Source organism: Eptatretus burgeri, chromosome 13 (genome assembly GCF_056783735.1).
Source record: "Eptatretus burgeri isolate ZD-2024b chromosome 13, Ebu_testis_v1, whole genome shotgun sequence".
Lineage (NCBI taxonomy): Eukaryota > Metazoa > Chordata > Myxini > Myxiniformes > Myxinidae > Eptatretus > Eptatretus burgeri.
The window spans coordinates 15067068-15081747 of NC_140973.1; the positions used below are offsets into that span (position 1 = coordinate 15067068).

The 14680-nt window shown below is 44.6% G+C and overlaps 1 protein-coding gene across 7 annotated transcripts in view; it reads left to right on the top strand.

Moving 5' to 3' along the window:
* Positions 1 to 3019: 3019 nt before the first annotated feature.
* CDKN3 (cyclin dependent kinase inhibitor 3) overlaps positions 3020 to 14680 on the top strand; it is a 37255-nt gene continuing 25594 nt past the window's right edge. The window contains exons 1-5 of one of the 7 annotated variants that reach the window (XM_085851249.1): positions 3020 to 3129; positions 10537 to 10595; positions 11645 to 11689; positions 12779 to 12898; positions 13162 to 13385. In XM_085851249.1, the coding sequence (XP_085707375.1) occupies positions 12815 to 12898; positions 13162 to 13385 (308 nt within the window). In that variant the 5' untranslated portion in view covers positions 3020 to 3129; positions 10537 to 10595; positions 11645 to 11689; positions 12779 to 12814. Of the gene's footprint in view, positions 3130 to 9634; positions 10596 to 11644; positions 11690 to 12778; positions 12899 to 13161; positions 13386 to 14680 lie in introns of those variants that run through there. The other 6 variants (XM_085851247.1, XM_085851250.1, XM_085851254.1 and 3 more) reach the window with 6 other exon arrangements.

Below are 14680 nucleotides of genomic sequence, written 5' to 3' on the forward strand. Positions count from 1 at the left end.
TTCGACGGCGTGGGGTAGGGTTGATTGCCTAATTTCAATATACCTAAGTACCCACGTCGTCTAACTACTGGGGGAAAACCACACCCTCGACGGACCTCGGGCGGAACGGACCGTTTACCGAGTCCGATCCGGGTGTAAACCGAGCGGGGATTACCAAGATCCGTCAGTCCAAATGAACAATTACAGCAACAAGGCCTCCCTAATTCCCAATATGCACCGTGCTAAACCAATTAAAGAAACGACAGCAACGAGCTGATACATTTAACAAGAGGATTTATTTATGAACAATAATTGGGGAGGGGAGCACACAAAGAGCAGAGTTAAAACCGAATATGCAGTCAATGTACAAGGGCGCGATACTTAAGCAATGTGTACTTATCGGACTGGCACCACACGCACACACACACACACACACACACACACACACACACACACACACACACACACACACACACACACACACACACACACACACACACACGAAATGGGGCCGGTTGCCCTTTATTGTGCCCTACAGCTCGGGAGGGAAGACGAGCTAAGGGAAGAGCCTGGTCTTGTACCCGCCCGCCTCGTGCGGTAATGTCGATCTTGTCTGGTGTTGGGACTCGAACCCGCGCCGATATACCAGGCACCGCGGGACCAAGGATTCAGCCACGGACGCCAGCCAGCTCGAATAATGACGAGGCGAGGGATCACTGTGACGAGACCAGAGCCAGTGACAAGACGAGACCAGCCACGAGATGACCGTGCCATCCCATCTATTTCTTCTCCGATTGGGGGGGGAGGACGTGTCTCACGTCACCGCTCCCCTCATTCGCTGGGGGAAATCGGCCGTCTCCCCGTGATGTGCCGGGGCGTCTCGATCCCCCGCCCCCCGAAGAGACTGCTTCTTTGGAGCTCGCTCTGCGCCCATTGGCTGAAAGACGGCAAACGCGCTCGCACCCTTCCGATTGGCCGAAGCGTGGAGTCAGAATTTCGGTGACCGAGGGAACTCCGCCCACACGCGTGTTAGGCACGCCATCGTGCGGGGAATGGTCCATAGTGTTGTTGTTATTTTTGTGGATATAAATTCTTGAGTTAAGAAAATAACTTGCAGCGCACATGCGAAATTCACCCATTAGACAGAAGGACGGGACCCTAACTATAAACACATACTTATCGAAATAACTGAACTGCGGGGACTCTGGCTGTTTGTGTGCAAAAGGTTCCCAAATCCGTAACAATATGAGGTTTGGAGAAATGATCAAATACTGCTTGATGGACAAATGCATCATCATCTTGTTCAAGTTCATCGTTGACCAGCGAGCATGGAAACCCATTTCTGGAGACCTTAACGAGGCTTACCTAAAGTGGTGATCGGCAAGAAAATGAGTGTCGCTGCGACGTTGAACGTTGTCATTACGACAAAAACATCAGCGGTGAACTTAGTGAGCTTCTTTTTCCGCACCCTCTTCCAAGTCCACCGACGGGTGTCGATCACCTTGTGCGTGGCCAGGAGCTTCTTGAAACTGTTACAATTCAGTTTCCAGGGAGCGTGAGATTCATCATTGACATTGATTGCAGCGAACTGTTTTTCACATTGATCATCTTGAACCACTCAGTGACAAGTGTAAATTAATTTAATGGTTCGTCCATGTGTGTGTCGGGGCAGTCAACAATCATCTCCGTTGAAAACTGTCAGAGAAGAGAGCAAATACCTATTTTAAAAGTTTTTTTTGGGGTGTGGGGGGTCAAACCCCTCCCCCAGGCTTCCTTAATGAGCGCAGATTGTGATGCGGTCGATACACCTTCGTTAGGTATTAGATATGAAGCTTGTGGCCAAGTTTCATCAAAATCCTGTGATCACGACTGAAGTGCTTATGAACCGACTGATTCAGTGACTCACTCACTGCTCGATCTCACTCACTCACTGCTCACCTGACTAAAGTCCAGGTGAGCTAACAATGCCTGGCAGCAAAATCACAATATTCCACACTCAATGGTTTCTCACTGACAACAACCACTTATTGAAGATAACAAAGAAATGGTGGTTAACCGTTAACCGTCGACATGAGTACATGTTTTACAACATGTAAACCACACACCATACTCGATCGGTGGTTAGTCGTAATTCTCTTGTAACCGCGAGAGGGCGGTTTACTACTACTACTACCACTACAACCACTACTACGACTACTTCCACTACTACTACCACCATAACTACTACTACGACGACGACTACCACTACTACTACCACAACTCCAACTACTACTGCTACAACTACAACGACTACTTCCACTACTACTACTACCATAACTATCATCAATAGTACTGCTACCGCCACTACAACGACTACTACTACCATAAGTACCATCATTACTACTACTACCACGACTACAACAACGACTACTACTACCAATACTACTACTACAATTACAACTACTACTGCTACAACGCCTACTTCCACTACTACTACTACTACTACCATAACTACCATTACGACTATGACCATTAATACTACTACTACTACCATATCCACCACCATTACTACGACTACGACCATACCTCGATGTGACACAACCAAACACCAAACATGGGTGATGTTGCCAAGCACCAACCAATAAACCGAATTCGCGGCTCTTCCTCCTGCACCACGACGATCCTTTCATTTGGAACAGCCGGCTTTAATAACAACTGCCTGTGAACTCGACGAACCTTCAAATTGCTTCACGTCCATTAAAATCTGAGTGATTGTTGTTCAGATGTTAAATTTTAGAATGTTCTCGAACAGTTCATATTTTAAAGTGCTGTACTGTGCTGTGCAGTACTGTGCAGTACTGTGCTGTGCTGTGCTGTGCAGTGCGCACGTTTAGGTTGGCCTCAGCTCACGCGAGCACGGCACGGATCCAGGTTACCGGAAGCGGTGCCTTGAATACGACAACACGATTGACTCCAGGCGGCCAATCAGTGCAGGGAATCACTCGTGACGTCACGAACGATCCAATCGTATTGGCGTATTCATGTCACGTGCGCATTCAAACCGACGTTTTGAACGTCTCGTTACACGACGCTCATGTAAACGTGTTTACAATATGTGATCCGGGCGTTTTGATCAAATATAGTATTTTTTTTTTGGTTATGGTTCATTTGGTGAGTATTTTATTCATTATATTACTAGTATAACTAGGTTTGTATCGACATATTTCTCCAACACAACGCATTGATCGGTTTTTAAGCTGGTCTGGGCTGCTTGTGCAACACCCAATGGAATAATGGTCGAGTCTGACTTTATTTGTACGGAACAGATTGCTGAGTGAGCGGCTCAAGCTATACTCGCCGTCCATAGACATGTTAACCCATGTAACTCGTCCGTGCTTTGAGATCCACGAAATTGCATTAAACTGCGTATGTAATTTGTGTACAAATGTCAAATAATTGATTCGTTTCATGTGTGTGTTTCCAAGATGCCTTCTCGTTGTCGCGTACAATTAGTAACTGTAGTTGAGTTCTAATTATGATCATAACTGTAGGAATGTGTAAGTCACGTGGTCATAAAGGACGAAGACAATCGCCTTCCTGTTTCATTGTGATTGTTAACTGTTAACCTTTGTCTGTTTGTGTCCAGGATATCTCAAAAAGTTGTGGACGGATCCGGATGGAATTTTGTGGACCAGTTCGGTGTGTGACTACGACGAATTGATTCGACTTTGGTGAAGATCCGGCTCTGGAAGAATTTTTTAAGTGATTCTTCACAACTAAGAGATGTGGCCAAAAATATTATCCGGCACGAGCATGAGATTTCAAAAAGTCGGGGACGAAACTCTGTGGACGAATTGGTTCAGTGACCAGAACAAGCTGATTCGATTTTGGTTCAGGTCCGAATCCAGATCTGGCCCATCAGTGGGAAACAAAATGTAACCGAGTGCTGTTCTAGTTACAGATTGTGATGTCACAAATGTACTATACATCAGACTGGGTGACGTAATGATTGCAATGTCTGCTGTCAGTCTTGGAAGCTTGTGGTTCGAACTCCACCTGAGTCACCACCAAAGGCTTTAAACACTACGAGCTGTTTCTTTGCTCGACGTTCAGCATTTAAAAAGGATAGAGGACGGACAAGCAGCCATAGGTTGGCAACCATTGCGCATTGCTTGATGTTAGTAATGGCCTCCTGCGTTGACGTTCCTTGTAAGACAACTCGTGTTAAAGAAGGCATAATTAAGTTACTCATCGAAAATGTCATCCTTTTTGTTTTCCTACATTGAGCAAGGAGCCCCCACAGTCTGAAGGATACAAAAGTCACATTTCTAAGCCCCTGAACAAAAGGTTGCCCCCCAGCTTAGATTAGGTAAAGCAATTGTTTTACGTACGAGGACATACGGATTTGCCTTCACGTTGAATAGGAAAGTTTGAACAGTCACTGTTATAGAAACCGGAAAAGCCTGAATGAATGTCAAGAACAAAACCCAAGAACAAAACTAGAAAGGTACTCGGTAGAGCGCATACCTCCGCCACGTAATACCTGATCCACGAGAACGTGTCGGGCCCGGTACATTTTTGAAATATCATCCTATACAGGACTAGATCGTTTTTGGCACAAACTCTCAATGGTGAAGAATCAGTTTAGAAATTAAATAATTCACATCAGCAGATCCAGATTCGGATATTCACCGAAATTGAATCAATTCGTCCTTGTCACACACCCAACGTGTCCAACCGAGTTTCGTCCGAATCCGTCCACAACTTTTTGAGATATCGTGTTCTTTATTGTTTCTTGGTCCTATCTCTCAATGGTGACCTTTCCCTTTTCAAAAAGCAGATTTTTTTTTACTTTTTCAAAAACTCTTAGACCATTCTCTCTTTCCTTGTCTTTCTATCCATGTAGTTCTTTTATCTAAGGCTTGGCTTCGATGTGGACTATTCGGTCCGTGCCTGTAGCCTTCAACATTAAAAAAAGAAAAAAGAAGATCTACATGGCCAACAATGTGTCTGTTTTTTCCTCTTCTGTTTTACCTGAAGGAGCCACAGAGTGCTGCCATGAACGAGTTTGATTCATCAGATGAGGAGACGGAGGCTTATTTCGGAGATGAGGAGACGGAGATATATATATATATATATACACATACACATATATGTGGTAGTCTTTTTTTTTGTTCACCACTCCATCCCAATTCCATATGAAAGCGATGCATGACGTCATCGTTGGGCGCTGGAGGAAGGGAGTACTCAGTTTTTACTCCGTTTGTTTGTTTTCTTGTTTGTCCAGACAATATCTCAGCCATCCTTTGAGCTAGGAAGCTGAAATTTTGGGACAAAAGTGAAGATGTGTTTTGGCAAAAACGACATAAAAAATTTTTTTTGATGAATTTATTAATTGATTAATTACTTAATTATTATCGATTTATTAATTTCTTATTTATTTTCTTTCTCCTCCGGGCAACATCTCGGGCACCTTTGGAGCTCGGAAGCTGATATTGTTGTGGGGCCGAGTTTCGGTGGCGAGCACGACCACTAGATGGAGCAGTAGAGTCAGCTCCACTGAACACCCGGAATTTATAGGTCATCACCCCGGATAACTCTGGAGCCGACGGGTCCCTTATCGGACCAAAGATCGCCAATAGGTCGACCACATGGGATAGGGTCGATTGCCAATTTAAATTTACCGAAATACCCACGTCGTCCAAACTACCGGGGAAATTCACCTTCGGCAGGATCTGCGTGATCCGGGCCGTTACCGAGTCGTACCCCGAGCAGAGAGTACTAGAATCCTGCCGGGTCGATTGCACGATTACAGCAACAATGAAGCCTCCTAGTTCCCGTTCGCAGCGCAGCAAACCAATGATAGAAACACAGGAACGAGCTGGTACATTCAACAATAGGGGTATTTATTTTACAATAGGGGGAAGGGAGCACACAAAGAGCAGAGCTATCACGACTACAAGAAATGCAATGCACAATGAGCAAAAGAAAGCACTTGCACAATTCTACTTGAAGACTGGCCCACACACACACACACACACACACACACACACACACACACACACACACACACACACACACACACACACACACACACACACACACACACACACACACACACACACACACACACACGGACCCTGTCGGGTCTTTATTGAAGGGCTCCAGCTCGAGGACAGGTGAGCTGGAAACCAGAGCCTGTGCTTGGACCTGTCCACCTCGGCTCGGCGGGACTCGAACCCGCAACACGATGCTGCTCCAAGCACCAGGTACCACGCTCTCCAACCGGCCACGCACCAATCAACCAGGACCAAGGAGAAGATCAGAGGCGACGATGACCCAGGACCAGACGACCCAGCCGGCACCAAGATCCACGACCCCAAAGACGACGATGATTTTACGACGACAACCAGGACCTATGCTCCCAGCCTGGCGTTCCTTTATATTCCTTTTTCCTCCGGGGTGAGAAAATCTCCATCTGAGGCGCTCTCCACCCTCATTGGACGGGGTGTCGTGGGAAAGGTCGCTCTCTGTGGCCATCTCAACCCTCATTGGCTGGCGTGTCATGGGAAAGTCGCCTTCTGTGGCGTGATTGGACAAGGGGCACGCCCCTGCCTTCCTGGGCTGAGTCCCGGTCTGAGGCGATGGAAATCTCCACCCACGTACATGGCCGAACGCACATGGGCAATGGCGTCGGTGTGTGAAGTGAAATGAAGTGAAGTGAAGGAGGTTTGTTGTAAACTAATCTCCGCAGTGCACACATGTAATGTAATTCCCGTTAGACACAGGGAGGGGGCCCTAACTATAAACACACACTTACCTATATAACTGTTCTATAAGGACCTGAATGTTGAGTACTCATGGCTGCCAGATTCGTAACAATATTTGGACACGACGGTGAATCGATGAATTATTCATTTTTTTAGATGAATTACTTAATTTTCAACAAGTTACACATTCAGATGAAACAGTACAGCGCTTTTGGGATTCTATTAGCCAATTGATTAAGAAATTAATTATTTTACGATTATTTATTTATTTTAATTATGTGATGAATTATTGTGCACTGCTCCCTCCCAATTCCATCTCCGTGTTCTGCACGGCGGCATTGTTGGGTGCTGGAGGATTTGTTATTTATTTATTTGGCATGGGGGTCGGTGTACTTTGAAGGTACCTGTACTTGTTTTCATTCTGCTCATTCCTCATGTGTTACAAAATCAGATGAGATGCAGTGATTATGCTCTTCGATGCTGAAATGATCTGTATTTATAGATCCAAAGTTTTTGTTTGTATTTAGTTTTTCTCATTTTTATACGATATATATATATATATATATATATATATATATATATATATATATATATATATATATATATATATATATATATATATATATATATATATATATATATATATATATATATATATATATATCGGGGCGTATTATGTGATACCGGTCGTCCGTCCGTCCGTCCATTCCTGTCCGCACTCTAACTCCCAAAGTTTTCAACTTTCACGTTTCATATTTGGTACATAGGTACAGACTGTGGAGACGGTGTGTCGCGACATACGTTCGTCATCTAAAGTGGTTGCCATGGCAACCAGGATGCTGTTTTCCATCCGTTCCTGGCCACACTCTAACTCCCAAAGTTTTCAACTTTCACGTTTCATATTTGGGACATAGGTACAGACTGTTGAGACGGTGTGTCGCGACATACGTTCGTCATCTAAAGTGGTTGCCATGGCAACCAGGATGCTGTTTTCCATGTAGTAGCACGGTTCTGTATGTACCTTCTTGTTCGGGCGTATATTGTGCTCACTTGCACTCTTGTTGTCAATTGGTTTACCTTTTATCTGGTGACTGACTCAACTACATATCCAATCACAAAAGCTGATATTTGCATAGGATGTGTATTCGTCACAATCAGCTCCAAGCCGTCTAGCCTGGGTTTGAATCCCGACCCAGCCGTAAACTATACTGCCATCGGGCGGGCAAGGTGATTCATCAATGTGTGTGCCGTCCCTCGGATGGCCGTTAAACTCAGCGCCCCGTCTGCCGGCATCAGTTGGTGTACATTAAAGATCCCCATGGTCGGTGGTCTTCGCAAAGAGTAGGCGAGCTATCACCGGCACCCTGAACAAATTACAAATTCCTGCTTTAATCTACTGCTTGGGTAGGCAATGGCAAACCACCCAGCATCACCCTTGCCAAGAACCTGTCTCTGGGCAGAACACCAGAATACAAATAAGTATGTGTATGTGTACAGCAGCTGTACATTGTACCAACGATTCAGGTACACATACATGATACCTGCATAATCGTATTTCAAAACACACTAATGAATCATGAAACGGTTTGTTTTATTACACCCTTATCATGATTCCGCATCCCTCACCTCTATCCTCCCTCCTTTACAACTTTCTTACTCTACTTTTTCTCTCCTCTATACTTACTCATTTCCTTTTACTTTACTCAAACACACTTTTTCTGAATCTCTCTCTCTCCTCATCCTCACTTGAATACGTAATATGTAGATGTATGTCAGGGGAGGTTAGTTGGAAAAAGTAGGGGTGAGCTGGGGGAGTGGATGACATTATGGGGCTAAAAGAAGAAGGGGGGGAATGACGTCACATATTCTGCCTTTATCCGTATGTATTGATTAATAACAAATGTCCTTTAAGAACATGAGGCAATGCTGAAGAAAAACGAAATACACGCCACGGATTGTTATGTTTTCACCTCTGTCTGTTTATCTGTTTGTCTTTCTGTCCGTCTGTCTGTGAGCCGGATATCTTAAAAAGTTACCGACGGATTTGGGCGGAATAGGGTTGGTTGTGTGACGAGGCGAAATGATTCGATTTTGGTGAAGATCTGGATCCGGATCTGGATACGAGAATTATTTTATTTTTATAAAAGTGATTCTTCACCCTTGAGAGATAGAGCTAAAAACGACATATAAGCATGATATCTCAAAAATGTATTGGGGGTTTAAATTTAAATTTCAAATTGTGGATTTCATGCTGTGCTCACTTTTAAGAGACAAAGTTTGACAAGCGGGTCGGCGGCGATGGGTCGCCGAGCATGGAAACTATAAGATATATAGAGCAAAACGGATGTCATATAGTGGATAGGGAATCACCTTAAGATTATGCATATCAAATCTCATGCAGTTCCATCTACTGATAACTACTCGGTATCCATTTGAATGATAAGTACCGAAAATGCGGTTTGGAATCGGAAATCCCCAAAGTTCGAGGGGGTGCTGTGGGTGAACAAAGATCTAAATCGAAAATCCGGCTCGATCGTTTGTGCACAATGTATTCCAGGTGATTAGTGTGAATTTTCATGACCATCCGACCATAACCCGAGGAGGAGTAGCATTTGGCGCAAAGGGACCTCAAGCTCTCGCATGTTATCCATTTTTGCACTAATTGACCTTTGACCCCTGACCTAAGCGAAATCGGTCAATACGTCCTGAGGCAAAGTTGTAGTACGGATTGAGTACCATGAACCTGCAAAGTTTCATTCGTATTGATGCACTCACCCAGTCGCTAGGGGGCCTTCAATTTTCGCGCATACCCTAATTGTAGGGGGCGCTGCGGGTAAAGTATTCCATATATCACAAAAACCGGAATATATATGATAGAGCATCACCTGTAGATCATTCGTGCCAAATTTCATAACCCGACGTGGGATAATGGCTTTCGGAATTGATTTCGCGTGAATGGTACCGATTTTGAAGGTTTTTCGGTTGTTGCTAGGGAACCAAAGCGTCCCTACCAACCATAAGAATTTCCAAAGCACGAAGTCATAAGATGTACCTACCACCAGAGTTTGGTCAAAATCGGCCCACGTTTACTATCAATTATGCTGATAACAAACAAACATCCAAACAAAAGACAGAATTACTGACAATAAGGGTCACCTATTTCAGCGACCCAACAAGATGGTGCACATACCTTTGAGCTGTCTAACCTGGGTTCAGTTTTCAACCAGAGTATAACTTGTCAGATTTGTGCTTTGTAGGCACGGTGTTGCATGGCAAAGTGTGACATCCCTTAGATGGACGTTAAACTGGGTGTCCTACCTGCAAAAAGTAGGTGGTGGACGTTAAAGATCCCATTGTGTCATTTACAAATATAATAGGTCAGTTATCACCGGCACACTGAGCAAATGTAAAATACCTGCCCAAATCACCTTCAGTTTAAGCTATACCTGGATAGTCAGTGGATGAAAAACTTTCCCCAACTTGACCCGACAAGAAGGTGGGAATAATTGGAGCCATGAAATACATTGTCGTGGTCGATGCTTTCAAGAGATATAAAAATTATTTTTATTAGTAACCTGCCATCATTGTCTTGTTTTTAATCGAACAATCAAAAGGGAGGGAAGGTATTACAAATTATACTTGATGACAAAGGATGTTTGTAACCGAATCGTGTTTCGTTGACTTCCATACGTGGAATCTGTTGAGAAATTGGTGAGAATCTCATCAGATCACATGATTTGATGCATAGGAGAATTTTGCAAGAGAAATGTTTGTAGGTATTGATCGTGTGTCTCGTCCCTCCCCACAGGCTGAACCTGCAGACTATTGTTGGGTTTCCCCAAGTACTGGGCATTGGTTGTTTGCCTGGTAAGAGCGGGAAGCTTTGTGTCATCAATGTCAAGCTTATCGATGAGATAATGAGGACCCGTTGTCACCGTAACAATGTGACCAATCCCAGAAGATCGCTTTAATTCATGCACGTCATGGTGCATTTATTTATGTACGATGCACACATGTGGTGGTGCGTTAAGCAGCGCAGAGCTAAATTCCAGTCTAAATTGGGGATGAGAAATCTGCTTTGTGCTTACAAAAAGGAAACGCAACGTGACATCCCGAATAGGTTTACTGTATCTTGAACATAAGTTTAAATTCGAGCGAAGTCGATGTAATGGTGCGACGTCGCAAATCCCCACACTTCCTACCGAAAGCACAAAGTTAAAAGATGGTAAAACGTTCCACCAGGAATGACCCAATGTCAAATTTTGAGTTAAATTTACCCCCCCCCCCCGTTTTGACCCCGGTGACACTTAGTCTCCACCCCGTGGAGCACGAACCGGGGGTCAAATCCCCCCAAAATAGTTTCATATTTCATGCATCTCCAAATGTTTATTTCATGTACAAAGTTTCTTTAAAACAAAAAAAAAGAATAAACTATGTGCCCGTAATTGCATTTTTTTTGGTCTTTGACCTTTTGACCCTGCCCATGATACAGCTCTTGCACCTTCGTGCCATGTAGTGATCATCATCACCGTGTTTGGTGAATTTCTGCCCAACCGTTTCGGAGAGACCATGACGGACAGACAGACAGAGCCGATTACAATATCCCACTATTTCTTTCAAAAAGCGTGGGGATAAATATAAAGAGGATATACGTTGTGAGCAGTCAAATCAAGTTATGTTGAATATGTCTATTATCATCGACACCATTTCAGAAAACTTGAATCCGAAACTGATGGATTTTCTTATTCTCACATGTCTGCTTTTTTTGTGCACACATTAATTTTCTGAATCATCATGGTTTATAGGAATGAGAGATTTTATTATTTTTTTTTTCAAAACTTACAGGGATTGTATCGAAAAAAAAAAAAAAGAAACCGTTTTCACTGAGGCTAGTTTTGACGATGTTTGTGCCACAGGATGCCGTTTTAAAGATGTGTCACGCAACCTGAATGAAGATCTCGGTAAATTGCTTTGGTTCCTGGCTTGTAAAACGACGGCAACGTTGTCACTGTTAACCGTGACAGGTTGACTGCTTTTAATATATATATATATATATATATATATATATATATATATATATATATATATATATATATATATATATATATATTCGGAGCCTGGTGTTGGCGCAGTGGTTCGGGCAGCGGCTTGGGATTCAAAAGGTCCTGAGTTCAAGCCCCGTTGGGCCACTGAATTAATACACCAGGGGTTTGACTCAGCCTGTCATCCTTCCGAGGTCGGCAAAATGAGTACCAGTATACTGGGCCGGTGTATACCCCGGCTAAAATAGGTGTACCATATCCCTGTGTCGTAAGAGGCGACCAGGGTTGCGTCAGGAAGGGCATCCGGCGTAAAACATGTGCCAAATCACGATGCGGATCATACGGATGATCCGCTGTGGCGACCCCTAACAGGAGCAGCCGAAAGAAGAAGAAGAAGAAGATAGATATAGATATATAAATATATATATTCAAATTCTGTATGTGGTTGGAACTGATTTACGGTTTTCATCATCACGTGACCGTGCTGTGGGGCTACACAGTTAACCGGCAGATTTTTGTAACATTTTCACTTCTTCCAGTTCACGTGTTTTTGTTTTGTTTTCCTTTACGCGGTTCGATGATGGAGCGTCATGCACCAACTTGTCCTGAGATACTGTCTTGCACGTTTGTCAGGAAATGTTGCAGCAGTTTTAGTCCTGCTTTTCACCGATTGGATTCAAAATCATGTGGTTTTGGAAGCACCAGGCATTGAAATTTCAAATCCATAAATGTTCTCCTGTGACTTGAAAACATCTGTATCAAATTCAGGAGCAGACAGCTTAGTGCTTTGCATGATAGCCAATGATTTAATTGGCTGCCGAAATATTAGGAAGGGGCGATGGGTGAGGGAAATACATTGATTTTATATGTACATGTACGTATATGTATGTATCAGAGAGTAAGTTAGTCCGTCAGGATGGCCTTGAGGTACGCACACTCACCTCTAATCTGTCTAACCTGGGTTGGAATCCCAAACGAGCTATAAACTGTCATCCCATTGTTTCACAGGCAGGGTGATTCATCAATGCGTGTGCCGTCCCTTGGATGGATGTTAACCTGGGCGTCCCATCTGCCAGAATTAGTTGGTGGACTTTAAGGATCCTACGGTGTCGTTCACGAGGAGTATCGGTGAGCTATCACCTGCACCTTCAACAAATTACAAATTCCTGCTTTAACCTACGTGGGGCACTACATCAGCGGCACAGCCACACCCTCAGCCAATGATGATACCCCGCAGCATTGTGCTGCATACAAAAGAAGAGGAAAAGATTAAGTTGATACTTCATATTTCACTGGTTTATTTTCTCCATTATGTTATAATACCACATTGAGGTGAGCAGAAATCTTCGAGCCTGCCTTGTATGTGTTTTCGCATGACTCTTGTGTTGCAGACGCTGTGTGCTTGCAGGAAATGCAGGAAGTTTTTTGTCTTGTGCACAAGTGTCGAGTTGCGTCGTTACCGAGTCGACGGACTGTTGGATGGGTACAAGGCCAGGGGAGTTGTGACCCACCACCACCCAGTGCATGAGGGCATGGCGACGGACATCGCATCCTGCCTGGCTATGCTGGATGAGCTACGTGGATGCCTTGAGGATGGGAAGTGCATGGTCATCCAGTAAGTTCACTCCACTGCTATCTTCCTGTGATCAAATATTTTCCGGCACAATTGGAGACGATTTATTGCACCGTACGGTGCTGTGCATGTATTCACCGCACTGATGCTTCCCTGGTGTTTTAGGAAACGCAAGGCTTGATGAACTGTACTAAACTTGATGAAAACAACAGGAAAAAAAAAAGTTGTACATTTTTATTTATTCGTGTTCTCCATATTCTCATAATAAAGGTTTGTTGAAAAATTGATGACAAAGCTCAATGGTAAATAAATAAACACAGAAATCCAGCCTTCACGTGCTGCACAAGCGGACAGGATACACGCTAACAACCAACAAGAACCAAATTGTCCACAGCCTGGATAGACTATTAAAAAAAACCTTTTGAGAGAGTGTTCCACATTCATGGACGATAAGCTGATGAAGTGCATGCAAATGTACAATATTGTTGTGGTTTTGGAAAGCTATCGCACTCAACATTCAGGTCCTTTAGCTCAGTTATATCGGTAAGTACATGTTGCCAGTTAGGGTCCCGACCTTAGTCTAGTGGGTAATTTAATGTTCATGCGCTGCGATTTGTATTAGGAAAATCAACAACAACGATAACGACAACAACAACAACAACGACAACCCACGGCCACGTTTTACGGTGATCTTCAACCACGTCCGCGTGCAAGCATGACTTGCAAAACGGATCAAAACGGCGAGAGGGGCGGAGCCAGCCGGGGGTGAAGGGTCGAAGGTGAAAGAGCGAGCACCCTCCCCCCCCCCCCGAACCCGATAAAAAGCCGTGCTGGAACGTCAAGTGGAGTGTTGGAGTCCGGGGAGTCGAGTGGAGTTACAGAGAGCGCTTGCAGTTGAGGAGAGCGCTTGGAGAGAGCGCTTGAGAGTTGAGTTGAGTTGGAAGTTGGAGTTGGGCTGGGCCCTTGGAGAGATTCTGGAGTCTGGAGTTCATGGCTTGCGGTTGGCGGTGGGAGTGGAGAGATGTCCCGTTGGGAGCTGGAGAGTTCGGAGTTCGGGCAGTTGGTTCGCTGGGGGTTCCCGGCGCAACCAGGAGGCCTGAGGCGAGACCCATTCACTCCTCCAGCGCGTCGTCGGCTAGACCAGGCCGCAGTGGGGGCCGGACGACCAAGGGAGCCAGTCGGAGTTCGGGGGTCTGGGCAAAGACACTGAGGGTCGCCGAACCAAGACCCAGCGAGTCACCACAAGGGTGGCCAGGTAGCCCGCTCTGTCTCTCGGAGCCCCTTCGGTCATCCCGGCTCCGAGCAATTATAAAGGCTCACGAGCCCAGTTCTTTCTT